At 34.8% G+C, this 17,610-nt stretch overlaps 1 protein-coding gene across 1 annotated transcript; it reads right to left on the bottom strand.

Moving 5' to 3' along the window:
• Positions 1 to 1,701: 1,701 nt before the first annotated feature.
• LOC105445470 lies at positions 1,702 to 17,204 on the bottom strand. The gene is made up of 10 exons (XM_030991189.1): positions 17,041 to 17,204; positions 15,703 to 15,862; positions 14,872 to 14,992; positions 13,436 to 13,555; positions 12,025 to 12,186; positions 11,156 to 11,224; positions 10,734 to 10,808; positions 6,653 to 6,835; positions 3,035 to 3,121; positions 1,702 to 1,833 (listed from the first exon to the last, which is right to left on the bottom strand). The coding sequence occupies exons 1-10, from the start codon at positions 17,201 to 17,203 to the stop codon at positions 1,702 to 1,704; spliced, it is 1,272 nt and encodes a 423-aa protein (XP_030847049.1). The 5' UTR covers position 17,204.
• Positions 17,205 to 17,610: the final 406 nt, after the last annotated feature.

Genomic DNA, 17,610 nt, shown 5'->3' with positions numbered 1-17,610 from the left:
TGTAACACTCTGAATATCGAATTTCTTTCAAGTCTCATGGGCATTCTATTCTCTAAATTATACATCGTAGGGATGAATCTTGAGTCTCTGTTTTTGGAATCGTTTTTTTTTTTTTACTATTTTTGTACTTGTATTAAAATTTGCAGATTCTTCTGGACAATAAATGGTTTCAAACCACTGAAAGGGCAACATTTTTTTATTTTTTGTTATGTTTGGGAATTCCTACTTGAACATGTGTAACCTTCAATAACTCATTCTATTTTGAAAGAAAATAATCAATGAAAGGAAATACAGTATGATCATAACGTAGAGATATTTTTATTCAAAGCATTCTTCCATTATACAGTACTATAAACACTAATTCTGTCAGTTTTTATACCTTTACATTTTATTTGATAATGTACATGCTTTACTAGAAAATGGCATACTGCTTTTAACATATCACACAAAGAATACATGCCCAACTTGACAGTATACATTACATTATGAGAAGTTTTTTATAAACTTTTATAGGAAGAAGCATAGCATTTGACAATGTACATATATATATATATATATATATATAGAGTGTATTAGCTCTAAGAACTAGAACCTCAATATTGATATGATTTAGATATAAATACATTCACAAGATAAATGTTGGAGACAGGTCCGTTGCAATCTGTGATAATTAGATATTTGTTAAATAAATTCAGAAAGACATACAAATAGACATTTTACCATTGGTACAAATAGCATTGTAAATTAAAGTTATGTCATCACCCGTTCAATTCCATCAATACACAGGTCAATGGTTTATCTTTCCAGTATTTCAGTATTTCTAGTTAGATGACAGTAACCAGCGGAAAATTGGTATCATGGCTAAAGCTAGGGAAATTATTTCCAAAGCTCTTTGGAAGCACATAGGGACATTACAACGTGATATGCTGATATGCGCTATACAAGAAATGAATATTATTATTTTGGTTCAAGTCTACAGATCTTGTCAGGTTACAGAACTGGTTTCATCCCTGAAAGCTTAGGCCGGTGAATATGTAACTAGGCTTCATAAAGTGACTGGCATCATGGTTCAAATGTACAAATCTGGTCTTGTGACTAGATCTGTGTGTTGGGGGGGGGGGTGGGGTTGAGTGTTTTTTCTTTTTTTTCTACATCCAAGAAAGATTGGGCCTGGATATTAATGATGTGCACTGGCATCATCATTCCAGTCTAAAGATCTAGTCTTGTGACAGGACTGGTTTTTATCCCCAAAAGCTTAGGCCAGTGAATGTGTAGCTATAGGCTTCATAAAGTAACTGGCATCATGGATCATGTCCCCAGATCTAGTCTTGTGACTCTAGTATTTGTACATTTTGGGGGGACTTTTCTTGGTTTCCTTCCCATTTTTTCAAAATTTGTCATCATTTCAGTCTCAGTCTAAAGATCTAGTCTTGTGACAGGACTGGTTTTCATTCCTAAAGGCTTAGTCCAGTGAATATGTTACAAGGTTTTATGAGGTACTCTGGCATCAAGGTTCAAGTCTGGAGATGTACATAGTCTGGTGACAGGAGTAGTTAGCAGCCAAAAAACTTTCAATGACAAATCTGCTGATAACCAATCAGAAGCAAGGATTTCAGTAGTTTATAACACAAATTGCCATTTGTCACTGATGACAAGTTTTGTGAAAAGCCCCCCAGGAGTTATGAAGTGATGTGGACGGAATCATGGTTCAAGTCTAGAGGGATCAAACCTCATGACTTTGGTGGTCTTTATCTCCGGAAGTTTGGGTTCAGAGAACTTGCTGAGCTTGGTAAGATGTTTCAGTCTCTTCCTCTCTTTCTTAATGGAGTTAGACTGTAGGAAGCAAAAATGACAAAATTATGTTACATCTCCATCATCATCATCATTTATTAAAGCCCCTCTGAACTATTTGGCCAGGAGGGATTAGACCTCTCTGTATGGTCACTGAAAGGTGGTTATCTCATCAAATCAGCTCTCAATTAACATAAGAAAGAGGGAATCATGAGGGACCAATGGTCACCGATTTGACTGTTATATAGAGGGCGCAAGTAGCTATAAGTAGTGCAGTGGGGCTTTAAAATTAACATTTCTTTCTCTGATCCAGGGTACTTTTACACCATGATGCACCATGATGACACTCCCTCCCTCCACTCCTTTTTTTTTTATCCAACATCCTCCTCATTTAGGACAACCTTACTGCTTTCTTTCACCACCATATCTTTCCATAAAGCCTTTGGTCTTCCTATCCCTCTTATGCCATCCACTGCAATATCCCATGCTCTTCCATCACCTTCCCCTTACTCAACACATGACCCATCAATCTCAATCACTTCTCTTGACTACCTCCATCATAGATATATCAAAATATGGTCACTCATAACCTGCATGGATCAAAACATAGGGGATGATTTAATGATTAAACTGCAGTGGTGTTTTGTTTTTCTTCTGTTTTCTAGAATGACATTAGCAAGGGGAAGGGGTCATTCACTCTGATTGAAAGGCCCACTGCAGACTGAGGGTCTTGCAGACCTTTGGTCAAGTGGCTCACAGCCAAAAGAGAGAGAGAGTGAAATATATATATATATATAGAGAGAGAGAGAGAGAGAGAGAGAAAGAGAGAGAGATAGAGAGAGAGAGAAAGAAAGAAAGAGTGAGAGAGATTGAAAGAGAGAGAGGGAGAATACTGTGTATATCGTTTTTCTCCTGAACAAAATACAGACACAGCTTTGTTTTCAAACTGTAAGGTGGATTTTGTCTCAAAGTAAATTTTCTCTCTGGTTTAGAAATGAAATAGAGAAGGGGATTTAATGTGTATTTTTGTATAAAGAATGGCAGATAAGTAAAAGAGACAAATCTGAAAAAAAATGTTTCAGTACTCCAATAGCAATGGAAGTTCCACTTCAATTAAGTGAGAAAAAAAACTCAGAAATACCTCCTCTATCTAATAAGCAACCAAATATTACTTAAAGCAAACACGTTTATAAATGAAAAGGGTAACAGAATTTAACAATTTAAAATCATTAGTCTTACATACCCATGCTTGTTTGGTTGGAGGACCTTTAGAATTGTCTTTTGCATCTTTAGATCTGGGAGTCTTGATGGTAGTCTGTGCAGGCTTCTTCTGAAAATAATTATTACATCATAAATGAAGCAAAATTTATAGGGCATGTATTTTATAAGTACATATTTAAATTTAAAAAAATAATCTATCAAAGTAGGACCATCTTTATTGGGAGAGGGCACTATATTCAGGGTTCTTGTTAATTTTTCTGATAGCAGGCTATTTATGATTTACAGGAGGCTACTAAAATTGCAAAAGAAAAATCTCTGTGCGCATAGCGCACATCACCATGTGCGCGAAGCGCACATCACGAGCGCGAAGTCCCTTGCGGCCGGGGTCCAGGGCCCGCCCAAGGGCCCTGGAAGCTTTAGGGTTTTAGATGCTCTCTGGTGCTATCTTAGCCTTATTTTTGAAGATATGACCACACTGTATGAGCCATAGTTTAATGATAAAGATCATGAATATTTTGGCTGAATAACTTACTTTTCATATGATATACAATATGAAATGAAAATGCTCCATTATTGTTTCTGATAAATCAATCATATTTGTGATGAATCTACAATTTTGAATTACATGATAATGATACAAGGTAGTCCTGGGCAAAAACGGTTAACTGACGTTTACAGGACCTTGTCAGTGAAGAAAATCGTTTGCGATAAAAAAAAAAAAAATAAAAAAAAAAATAATTATTTCTATAGACTCTAGGCCTACGAAAAAAAAATAGTTTTCGGTACTTTTCTTCCAATCGCCATGCGCTTAACGTTTATATGCAATATGCCACCTCTGTTTTTCGAATCGGTAAAATAGATCGCTAAAAGTAAAAGTAAAAATGTTACAACACGAAAAGAAAAGATCCAGAAAAAAACCTTTTTGTTGTTGTATTGAAACAATTATCAAATAGATATAAGGATTATATCGGTGTTGGACAAAGTTCTGAGTACATATGAGTACAAATTTTCATTTTTTATTCACAATACGGTAGATCTAACTTAGGATTACGAAGTATAAATAGCAATGCCAATGCGGGTGATCATTTGGACGCAGAGCGAGCTCTGGAGCTGGCCTCTTTAAATTATTGCGAGCGGAGTTCGCTGGCTTGAGCTTGTTTACGAACGTACGTCTACGGTCTAGTCTCTGTGACAGTGTATGTGTATAGCGTGCCGCACCGGTTGTGCAGCACTCGTATTCTGAATCGAATCGTGCATCGCCAAATCAATCACAGTTTCACACTAGGCCTGAGTCAAACCGTTTAACCGACGGTTATACGACCGCATTCATCAAAACCGTTTTCATTTCTCGCTCCGGTTAACCGTTATTTGCATACATTTTGGAATGTGCTAATAGCCGATGATAAAGATAATCAAAGAAACCGCAGTGTAATGTTACACCCTGGCCGCTGCGCGCCAGCTTTCTGGCAGCAGTAATTTCCATGAATGAATTTGTAAACAATAAAACAACCAGCCCCCTTCTCTCTTTTCTCACCCTCTTTATTCCCTTCTCTCTGCAATGTGTTCATCGCTCATGTACCTTTTCTTATTACTGCACTCTCAGCTCACAACTTTCTAAATGTTTACACATTCGATGGTCAGTTCCTCTCACATCCCTTCTCCCCCGAGTCTCTCTCTCTCTCTCTCTCAATATTAATATCCATCCCTTGCCGACTCGCCCCCTAAAATAATGTTCATATATAAATAAAATACAAAAATATTGATAACAATAATAATTGAATTTTTAGAAATATCAATCAACAAAGTCTTGGATATTGTGAGTAATTTAAGTTTTTGATCATTCTTCAATTCAGCCGATTAACACAGCCATCCTTTCTATCGAGTCTCACTTGTCTTACTTGTCTTACTCATGTCCCTGCCTCGTCCATGCAGGGACATGCAGGGACATGCTAGCCCATGCGTGCTCTCTCAGTCACACACACATGTACACACAAACCTCCGGCGCCCAAATACACTGTACATACACACAGATGGAGAGCTCATGCTTGTCACATGCACACTTGTGGGCGTGGCTTCTTGACCTCCCACTGAACTGGGTACGGTGAAAGCACGCGCGGTCACCAACCTGTAATTTATGCTGGTATCAAACTCCACCCACATAGCTAGAGAACCTTCCTCATTGGTCACTAACTTGGATCAGCTCATTGCAGGGTGTGTCTTGGGTGTGTGTGATACACACTTCCACATAATTTCATATGGCAATGATACATGCATGCAGGGAGCTCTCTCCCTGACCATGTGCAAACATTGCATTGCAAAGGCATATATAAACACGTCACAGATCTGCTATCTTCACAGAGTAACTTTGCAAGGTTAATCATGATATCAAGTTCAGATGAGGAATAATAAGACATGTTTTATGTTGTTTATTAGTGGTCTCTGTTTATCAGGATGACCCAATTTGTGCCATAGTCCGGGGCTGGGAATGCTCAGCCCGACAGTCTGAAGACCAGCAGGGTTTGAGATAGCGACTTGACCGAATATGATGTGATTTTTGTATTATTATTTTTTTTTTTGGAGAGGCTTACAGCCGGCTACGATTGCCGTTACAGCCGGAAAAAATAGCCGGTTGCCGGCTATTAACAAGAACCCTGTATTATATTATTATTATTATTATTACTATGTAAGAACTCTAAGTCATTCAAAAGCTATTCAGAGAGTGATAAAAATGCTGATTTTATGAATTAGTCAGTCTTATAGAAGAGAAAAGTAAATCCCCCTTGAAAAACCTACTTGTGCGACTGCTATTCTTAACTACTAGTATTATGAAAAATAGTTCCTGTCAGAAAAACAAATTATGTCACTATAAATCCCTTAATACATAGTGACATTTAATGCAGCTATTCTATAAATCACATAAAGTATGAACACAATACATGCTGTGAGAAATTCAAAACTATTCATCCTCGGGAATGTGAATATGCTATGAATCTATTGATCATTCTATACGAGTACTAACCACTGAAAGTTAAAAGGATAGTTGAGTTCTGTTTTCACACCGCAAATGCCTTCAAAGTGCATGGTTATTGCTCTTATTCTCATCTATGACATTTATAGTGCCCTTTTAGAACCTAAAATTGCTAAGAAGGTAATTTTAGGCCCCAAAATGTGTGAAATTTAGCCAATACGACCAATTCAGCTCCACTTTTTAAAAAAACATGGTGACCGTTAATTAATTATTTAATTAAAACTAACAATACATGAGCCAGTTTATTGTGGGTAATATAAGCAACACAAAAACATTGGCTGAAATATGACGTAAAAGGCGTTATTTCATTTTTTTCAACGTTTTTTTCAAATTTTTCAAAATATCTAATATATGTGGTGTATTAGAAAGTATTAGAAGTATTAGAAATTGTTATATTTCAGCCGTCTCTGAACCGAACAAAGATGATTTTGTCATTTAAATATTATGTTCTTTCAAATTTGACACTCAATATTTCTTTATCTCACAAAAAATTATTTTGTGTAGCGCCCTCTGCAACAGAACTCAACTATCCCTTTAACGCTTTAATTTAATCCTGAAGTCTCGTAAATCTGCACAGTTGAAATATTGTCATATTTGACTTGTACGAATTACCTTTCCATGTATCATGAGTTTAGGGAGTTTTGTATGAGTCAATCTCTGAAATCTGTTTGGAACATCACCAGGTAGTGGTTTGTTGAAAACATCAAGACCAAGAGATAATACACTGACATCGTCATCCTCATCAACGTCGTCATCATCAACCTCGTAAGGGAGAATGGGTGTCAGCTTGTAAGGCTGCTAGGTTAAAAACAAGTATCCATGAAAAATACCAACCAATTATGAAATATCAATAATTAGTGAAGAAGCAATAATGCGCTGAACAATACTGTTCATCTTGGTTCAAAGTCCCGAGCCAAGCAAGATTTTTCACCCAAATATCAATATGATCGCAGAGACCTCGGGGAGAACAGTTTACCCATTAATATACAAATATACACTGCCTTGAGAGGTTCTGGTTAAAACTATGTGCAAGAGGTGACTCCAATAGTACTTTTGGAGTCACCGAGGCCCATAGTTTAACCAGTACCTCGAATAGAAGGCAAGGTATATTTGTTTTATATCCTGCATCAAAAATTTATTTAAAAAAAAAAAAAAAAAAAAAAACATTTTTGGGAAGAAAAAAATTTAGAACAAAAAAAATGTCAATTTTTATCTCAAAAAAAATTTGAAATATTTTGTTTTCATTAAATTAAGATTAAAAAAAAATTAATTCAATTAAAAAAAAAAATTAACATTTTTTTTCAACTCCCAAATAGTAAACCAAAATAGTACTCTCATATAGACCTTTCTAAAAATAGCTCAAATATTTTTTGTCATGTGATGAGCTCTCAACCAATCAAAAGCCAACAAATTTTTGATGCAGGATATAATATTTATTATAATTATTAACGGGATATGACATAAATAGAATGAGCCTAAGAAATTGCTGGTCTAGTCTGTTCGCATGTGAAAAATGACCAGGGAGACCATGAGGGAAGTCAACTATGTACCAAATGGATGGAGAACATTAAGACCTGGGGGTGTTTCACAACGAATAAGATCAATTTTAAGTTGGACTTAAATATGGCAGGCCGTTCATGCCACTATTTCCTCTCACCGTTAAGATGTTTAGATAATATTTTTTCCTTCAGTAATGAATTTAAAAAAATATGTCAATTCTGTATATTTGTGACCATGATTTGTCCGTCCCTTGAGAGACCAATGCCAGTAAACGGTGAGAGCAAACAATGGCATGAGTGGCCTGCCATAGTTAAGTCCAACTTAAAGTTGATTTTAGTCTTTGAGAAACACTCCCCCGAAGTAATATAACACTGCAAAATGCAAGAGAGTTACAAAGAACAGAGAGGTATGGAAAAAATATTGCAATCAACCTCTGAGACAGATATACCACAATAGATGGCAAACTAATAAGGTGCTGTCCCTACTTTTAACATAGGTTGTGTTAACATCATCACAAAATGATTGAACATTTCTTGGAAGGGGACATTATATTGTATGGCAATTTTGGTGTGATATATGACCATTCCTGTGGTAGATGACACAAATGATGGATAGAATCAGGTATGAGTAATCCTAATAATCACACAATTTCAGTTAAAGTCATTTGTCAAATTCATCCAGGACATAAGTGAAAAGTCAGGTGATGTCTAGCAGTTTTTTTTTAAATACAGTAAAATTACAGGGAGAATGAGTACAGGAAATATTACACCAATTAAACATGGGAGGGAGAACAGTTATGATCATATTTCTACAATTACTACTAGTATTTTAATTTAAAAAATCACAATTGGTAAAAGAAATTCAAGTGTGAATGTTATTTTACATTACGGTGTCATATTTGTTTTGTTGTTCTCGGTTTTGTTGGAAACTTCTCATTCACAACAATACCTAGAAAAAGCAATCCTTAGATTTGTCCTACTCTTACATTAATTAAGCCAATGTGCAAATATGTGAATGGTAAAATCATGAGGCAATTTAAATATATACCGGTACACAAGAATTTCGTGTAAAGCATTGTCTCGTCCCTTTTTCTTTCCCCTATTTTGTAGTTCCTTTTGTAGTTACAGATTAGTTAATTTAATTACTCATTATTCCTAAGTATCATTTGAGGTGTTCAACATTTGTACAAGCATTACTTTTTAGTGGACCCCTCTGTTTCCAACATTTATTTCTTCATTTGTTGTAAATGCTTATAATTGATTTGTAATGTTTGGTTGGAAACATGAATAAATTGAATTGAACACCAATGGTGATAAAAACGGAAGAACAAGCTAGATGCAGAAAAGGTGAGTGCAGACTTTGGTGCATTTCATTGATAATTGGTCCTAATATACCCAATATTGTTTGGAATTGTGTATCTCAATTTTCATTATCATGATGTTTAACACGCCATGAAATAATTGAGATATATTTTCCAAATCAATAGCAGTGGTCACAACAATGTAATTGTATAGCCCAATAATCAAACGATAATATGTGTCTTTTGTATTGTTTTTCCATCCTTTCCATGAACATCAGAAATACAACATTGAAAATACATTTCTCTTCTGTTAACTCAACAGCTCAACAAACATTTGTATCTTGAGTAATCAATTTATTTACATTATGAATTTAAATTATCTTGAATAAACGTTTGTTAATTATTTTGCAAATGAAAATCAATAAAATCCCTGTGGAGGGAAAAATATGGAAAGAAAAATGAAATTATTGATATATATGCAACAAACTGTATGAAATTTACATTAAAATTGTTAAACCATATACCATCATCATCACTCTCTTAATACACTTCTTCAACAGAATTCCCAGAATCATTATAGCATTACCTCAAGTTATGCTCTATTTATCACACTTGCCATAGCATACATATCAAATCTTAAATTGACTTCAAATCTGGAATATATATCTATATATCAATCTGGAATATATATCTATAATATCAACGCATAGAGTTCATGCCAACTTTGGCTGGGGAGCTAGATCCATGATAACATCATTTAACATCTTGCGGGTCAATAAGTAATATTTCATATTTTGTATAGATCAAGAAGAATGACTGTGACTCAATGCTTAAAGGGAAGGTTGAGTTCTGGGGGGAGGTAAAAAATAAATTGTGAGTGTTTCATTGTTATTATGCAAGTGTGAAAGAACATCAGAGAAAAAATGTTCCCTGAAAAGCATGGCTCTTTAAAGAGAAGGTTGAGTTCTGGGGAGAGGTGAAAAATAGTTTGTGAGCATTATCATTGTTATTATTTAAGTGTGGAAGAACATCAGAGAAATAAGGTTCCCTGAAAAGCATGGCTCTTCAAAAGCCTACATATTCTAAATACGACATGTAACAGCTTAAATATGAGGACCACATTTTAATGCCACATGCTTGTGCAATCCCATACTATACATTTTTCTGTGTACAGTGCTTGTTACTTTTACCAAGACTGGGCCAAATTTCTTATAGTTTTGATGATTCCAGAACTTTGCAATACACACCAATACTTTCATGCTTTACGATCACCTTTTTCTGAGTAATTCTTAACCGTTTCTTTCACTAAGCGAATCGCATGACCAGAACTCAACTTTATCTTTAATGCCGTACACGTGTCGATCAACAAGGTCCTCACCATAGTTCAATACAAGTCATTTAATCTGTCTGTGTTTTCACAGATTCATGCTATTTATAGGCAAGTTATCGTTTGACAGGTTGTGTATATATAAACAGCTGACTTGCATGCCTCCAAAGGCAGCCTTTCCCTATTAATTAATGTTCTTCATATTTCACCTGATGTTTGTCATGTGAACATAATTCTTAAACAGGAAGAATAACAATATGGTCTACGTGTCAGACAAGAATGTCCCTTTCTAGCTTAGCAATCAATCTTAAACTAGCATTTCCCATACTGTTTGCTTTCTCCTCAAACATACAAGTGCCTTTGGTGTGAGGCTTAATTAAACAAACCCAGATGATAAAAGCTCTGATTTCTTGCAACCCTTCAAGATTGAATCGATGCAAAATGGATACAACCACTACATTCAATTTTGCAATAAAAAGAGGATAATAACATTATTCATTCAATCAATTGAGAGTAATATTCACAGTAACATTTACTAATTCAAATGACTTAATCATTGTACTTACCTGTACATATTCTCTTTGTTTAATTTCAGTTGTTTTTGGACTCTGGCACTGGCTTTCAAGAAGTGTTGGAGAACTCTAAAGAGGAGAAATACATAAAAATAACACTGAATTACAATTCATCTACTCTGGTGAATACGGTAAGTTTTTATTCCAATTAAAAAAACAATTTATATATTAAATGAAATAGGGGCTCTATATGAAAAATGTTGTCAATTAGCCAGAGTAATAATTAGTGGGCTTGGAATAGAATTTCTAGATAGACAGCGCTATACAAATGCCTATTATTATTATTATTAATGTAAAGCAATTTAACAAAAAACATTATTGTTGCCGATTTGAATAACAACATGTGATAAATTGAGCCCTTGAAATAAAAAACCTGTCCTATAACGGTTTAGGAAATAAGTCTGTTGTCTGTTTACCTTGTCTGCTTTCCATGCTTCAGTCATCACACAGAATACAGAGAAGTCACTTGAAGGTGGTACTAGAAGCTGGTATAGGCAGAGTTGAGGGAAGGAGGATATATTGAAACAAAATTAATCATACAAAAATAGAATTAGGCATCTATAGACAAAAGAGAGGGTGTGGGGTCAAAGTGTGGAAGTGAGGAAGAGGAGAGAGAGTGATAAAAGTAAGGAAAGAATGTGATAAAAGTAAGAAAAGAAGAACAAAGTGGAGAGTATGTAAGATATAATACTCATTACCTTGTTCTCTATTCTTTGCTTTAGAGAGAGATAAAGAGAAAGTGAGAGAGAGAGAGAGAGATAGAGAGAGATAAAGGGAGAAAGAGAGAGAGGGGGGAAAGGGAGAGAGAAAGAGAAAGAGGGAGAGAGAAAGAGAGAGAGAGAGGAGAAAGGAAGAGAGAGAAAAAATAGAGAGAGAGAAAGGGAAAGAGGGAAAAAGACAGAGAGAGAAGGGGTATAATGAGATGGGTGGAAGACAGACATACATGCTATTTTGATTATGTCATTTTACTCATGCCATTGGAATGGTTGTAATTATTGTAGTGAACATAGTTAAAACTATTTAAAAAATGCTGCATCTATTGCAGTAATTGGAGGGGGATGAAAATTCTTGTACTGACAAAATGTAGTAGTGATGGTGGTTGTAGTACACTGTAGAAGCAGCAGCACCAGCAGTAGTAGTAGTAGTAGAAGTAGAAGAGGGAGACATAAAAATACAAACAAGTGTGACAATGAAAATGATGATAATCAATTAATTGATAATAATCATAATAAAACTCCTAGTGGTTATTGTAACCAAAAAGTGATATGCACTAAAATCATACAACCTCAGGTTCATTCAAATATTCCTGGGGAGGTGAAGGCATTGCCAGTCTTGTCGACAATGTTGTTGATGCCACTCGGGTATTAACACTCTGTCTTCTCTGTTCATCATTTGATTCTTTATGAAGGGAGACTCTTGGAAGATCAATAGGGTCTGAAGAGGAAGACTGTAAGAAAAGGTAGGAGAGCAGAGAATGAGAGTACTCTTATAGAGTACCGAAGCTGTGACATCGTAAACATTTTTTTCAAAGAATTTCTCAATTTGAACTTTATTTTCCGAAAGAGCATCAAAAATAATGTCCTAAAGTAAAAAAACCAATTGAATATGTTAAGTATTGGCTGAGATATGACCATCGTAATAAATGGATTTCCTATAAGAACTCAGTGTTATTTTGCTCTGGTTTGTAATTCAATTGGTTTTCGACAATGGAAAATTATTTTTGATGCTCTTTCGTAAAATGAAGTTCAAATTGAGAAATTCTAAAAAAGATTTTTATGACGTCACACTTCACCACTCTATTACGCAAGAGATAAAGAGGCTAATATGATGCAATGGAAACATTTTTGATATATTTTAGACAATGAGTCTCAAAACTAGCACATACATGTCAAAATTCACTTCTTATTGTACATATGAAGCCTGAAATTGGAAGGTATTAGGAATTTGTGCACCTCAGTCCCATCATTTAAGAGAAATCGCAAAACTTATTTGTTTTCTTTGTAATTGTTTTTTTGACAAGGCGTTGTGCGGAGTTGTGTGGGATGTGAACGAGGTTGCGTACTGTATGAACCAGGCTTGGTTCATGTGGTACACAGCTTTATTGAATTACTTTACACAGCTTTACACAACAACTTTTACAGTGTATGCACTCGGAGAGCACAATAATTATTCTGTTTTATTTACTACTGTAAAGCGCTTTGAGCATGTTTATGTAAAGGCGCTATATAAATATCAATATGTATGTATGTATGTAATTAAACAGTAAAAAAATCCTGAAAACTGACATACCTGATCAGGAATAGAAGATTGAAAATTTGGAAGTTACTGATTTTAGACTGTCTGACATTATAATTAACTAGTCTCATCAAGATTTAAATGCTTCAAGTGATCATGCAACCTGCTTCATGACTTATACACATTTAAATGCTCTAAGATATTGAATTGATGCTTAAAGTTAAACACTGCAAAAGAATCTTATGGTTTTTAACAAGTACTTTATAGATGACATAGGTACAGCAACAGTGTGATAAAAACTCAGTAGCTAATGACAATCATTAAGAAATACATTTTTTATTTTTTACACAGAATACATCAGAAAAGGAAAGGAATCTAGGGTTCAAAACATTAGCTTGAAGGCCAAAAATAGTAATCATATCCTCCAAGATAGAAATGGTTGGCAGCTATGTATGATTTACGTTTGCAGATTTAACCGTCCCTCTGGCAGAGTTTGGGCTTCGATTGGAGAAGATATCATAGTGATCTTCAGAGGGTTTATACAGAGATCCGACATCTTCTGTTGCAGGTAGGACCCCAATCTGAAATTGATAGCAATCAAGAGGTATTTTTTACTATAAAATGATAAGACGGAATCGAGTTGGGGTTTATGCTCTAAAATAATACATAAAGCTTTAAAATTCCAAATGCGGTGAGTCTCGCCGTGACAGTAATGTCGTTTGGCAAGACATAAAACTAGATTCGCCACTCTCCACCCAGGTGAGGTAAATGGGTATCTGGTAGGAAGAAACGCCTTTTCATGGTAGCTTGGCTATAAAAGCCAGGGTAATAATATGATTGCAGGGTCCTCAGAGAGAACAGTATCAATACTGATGAGGCTACCCTGGGTAAACAAAACGTATTACTATTGTTATCATTATTACTATAAAATGATGATAAGATGAAAGCCAGTTGGGGGTTTATGTTTTGAAAAAAAGTACTTAACACTTGTGTTTTAAAATTCCAAATGATTAGCGCTCAAAAAGTATTTCACAAAGTTTGTTCAACTACCAGACACCAATGTTCTGCCAGTGTGAACAAAGGGCATGAGGGAGATGAACAATTCCACAGGCACTTGATTCTAGTGGGGATTTGAGCATGCCTGCCAACACGGGAGAGCAGAATCCTTCAAGAGAATTTCTCAAGGCAAATTAATCAGGAAAACATTTTTAGAAGCTCTTGAACATGACAGTCTTAGGAAAAGAGAGGAAATCTTGGTTATTAATTCCTTTAGTGGACATGAAGTAATCATTCAAAAAACACTCCAGCAAGATAGGAATAGTAATTAACACCTATGCCAAACAAAAGTACCTGCCACCCTTTCATAGCAAAAATTAGGAAACTCTCAATGGCAAAATTAGGAATAGAGTCTGTTTTTGTATGTACCTTTCACATAGAATATTTCAGAAAAAGAGAGGAATCTATGCGATTCAAAACAATAACAATTGAAGGCCCCAAAATAGTAATCATTCCTCCAAATAAGAATGGTTGGCAGCTATGTATAGAACACGAGATGAATTTTTTTTCAATTTTTTTTATTGAAACAATTCTCATACATGTACATAATAATAACATGCTCGTATAGACAATAAATATATAGTAAAATATAATATACTACTTCACGCATCAACAAAATTACTCAACAAAATATCTGCCATTTCTTATTATGAAGATCAAGATAAATATTTGGTATACAAAGTGATATACCATATACTCTAGAGAAGATAGATCTCAATGCACTACAGTCAAACCTGTACATTAAGACCACCTGCCTATTAAGACCACTTTTCTTGTCTCCCTTGGGTGGTCTTTAGAGACAGGTTTCACTGTATCAAGATCTCTTTTATGAAGAACACACCTTAGAGACTGGAAGATGAAATGGGAAGCACTTGTTGAGTGTGTTGGGCATTGTGAGAAAGAGGAAGTACGTATGTCCAAGGAAAGCTGTCAGAAGCTGTAGGCCATTGCTGATTAGTGCACTTAATTTGCAAGAAGAGGATTTCAGGAGAATAAAAGGGATGGAAAAGGGTTAAGGAAGAGACAAAGCTTTGTAGAAATGATTGAGGTAAAGTGTATTATAATGGACTTGGAGTGATTTGTTTTTACAAACACTAATGATCTAAATCCATTTACTTTGTTAGTGAAATTATTTGTTGAATTGAATTGAATTTGAATTTGAATTTACTGCCATCATCTTGTTCAAGATATACAGCTTAATGTTGATGTTGTTGTTTCCAATATAAACAAAAATCTGTACCCAAAAAGGAATTGGCAAAATTAAAAACAAATTACTTGTTTTAATAGGTGATTACATACAGCCATAACAAAAATGACAGGGAAGTATTGAAAGATTTATTTTTTAGAGATGACAGAATGGAACTATGATAAATCCGACTGAATAACAATAGAGTTTTTGTAAATTCACAATTGTACCAAAATATCAAAGAGTGGCATGAAAATAAACAATATTATCATTATCTGAGATAGTCTATAATCCATTAGAAATCATCACCATCTGTGAATATCTTTAAATCAAAACTGAAAGCACATCTTTTCAATTAACTGTAAATCTAACCATATCAGGAGCTCTTGTACATATTGCAGTAGAATATATACTTAATGTTGGACAGTTTCTGCGCTCTATAAATATATTATTATTATTATTATAATTGAGATGATTATCACGTACCTGTCCATTTTACGAAACACAGACGAGGTAGCGAGAATGAGAGACACAGGTTCAGTCATAAACCATACTGAGAAGAAGCATGAGAAGTGGATATAGAAAGCAAGCTTGTCAGGATGACTCTTCACTGTGTAGAAAACTCCATACATGGTCCAAATAAGGCCTGCATCAGATAATAATATAGGAACAATTTTTTATTAATTTTTGTGATGTATTCATGGTCCAAATGAGGCCTGCATATTAATAGAGGAACAATTTTGGTTAATGTTTGTGATGTAATCGCTCAGTGTTAATCAAGACGAGAGTGAACAGTAAATCTTGATATAGAAAGATCTTGGGACATATGACCCATATTAAAGCTAAAGGGTAATCAATGCAATTTCCCCCACTATAAATTTGCACTTCCTGTAAAAGCAATATATCCAATGTCCCTCTAATGACGCCTTTAGTAAAATATATATATATATATATATATATAAAAATATATACAAGTATATCAGTTCAGTTAAGGTCGTTTATGCATTAATTTTCATAAAAAACACAGCAAAAAGCAAATAAAAATACAAGTATATATATACATAGTAAGGCAGAGAATGTTCAGTTTATACAATGACTTCGAATGAAATAGGAGAACAAAGCAAAAGCCAATGGTGGCCTTGTTTATATTGTATATATATTATTATTATTATTATTATTTTATTTGGCAAATCAAGTCACATAAATACAACAATATAACAAACATGAATTGAGATTTTTTTAAAAATCAATAATAATAATAATAATAATAATAATAGCCTAATAGCCCACTCCAAATTTTATTAAATCGAAACGGAAATTCTTTTTGCCCAATTGATCGTGAGCCCGGCAGCCACTGAGCAGCGCCAGATCGACGTTGCATATATAAATATTGCAATAGCAGGTGCATCTGGTCGAGCTGCCCGGGTATGGAAAAAGTTAACCAAATAACTGTGATCCGCAGACCTTCCTCCCCACATATACAACCTTTCATTGACCTTTCATATGTATAATAGAGAAACAAACAAGATTTTGGTTACACCGAAATAGCTGTAATAACCGTGATGATGAATTATAAAGGGCAAAGATATCCACTCAGACAGTGCTCTCCATCATCCCAATTTTTACATTTTTGTCATTGTGTGCATTGCTCCAATGATCATTCCTACTATTACAATTGAAATATTTGTCAGAAACCCAAACTAATACAATAAAAATACCTTTCAGCAATGAAACAACACATACTCGACTTCAATTTGGATAAGTGAAAAACAATTCTCATAGTTTATTCAGGATTGGGGGGACAAGGTCATGTACATGAAGTACCTGTAATGCGGCACACGAGAGGACCAGCTGCAACCTTGATGCTATACAAAGCCAGGATATCTCTAGGATCCACCAGTATGTTCCGGTAGATGGAGAAAACCAGATAGGAAACAGCATACAGGGTAGTGAGGATTGTTAGTTTCACAGAACCATGTACGCTCATACGGGCTCTATATAAAGTCAAAGGCAATGATATATTGTCATAGATTATTCAGAATGACGACCTGGGACCCATTTCACAAAGCCTCTTTTCAATGACAAATGATAAAAATCAGTGACAAATCTGCTGATAACCAATCAGAAGCAGAGATTTCACTAGCTCATAACAAAAATTGTCATTTGTCACTGATGACAAGATTTGTAAAAATGGGGCCCTGATGTTAAGAATTATTTATACAGCTAGTATACACTATACAAGAAAATATAAAACAAGACAAAAGACAAAATAAAAGCAGATAGGCCTAGGTAACAGCATACAGGGTAGTGAGAATTGTTAGCTTTGTAGAACCATGTATGCTCATACGGGCTCTACATAAAGGCAAAGGAAATATCCCCATTGAAAACCTGAAC

Source organism: Strongylocentrotus purpuratus, unplaced genomic scaffold (assembly GCF_000002235.5).
Source record: "Strongylocentrotus purpuratus isolate Spur 01 unplaced genomic scaffold, Spur_5.0 spur5_scaffold_2, whole genome shotgun sequence".
Classification (NCBI taxonomy): domain Eukaryota; kingdom Metazoa; phylum Echinodermata; class Echinoidea; order Camarodonta; family Strongylocentrotidae; genus Strongylocentrotus; species Strongylocentrotus purpuratus.
Note: the sequence above shows the minus strand (reverse complement) of the source record. Positions and strands in the feature narration are given on the sequence as shown.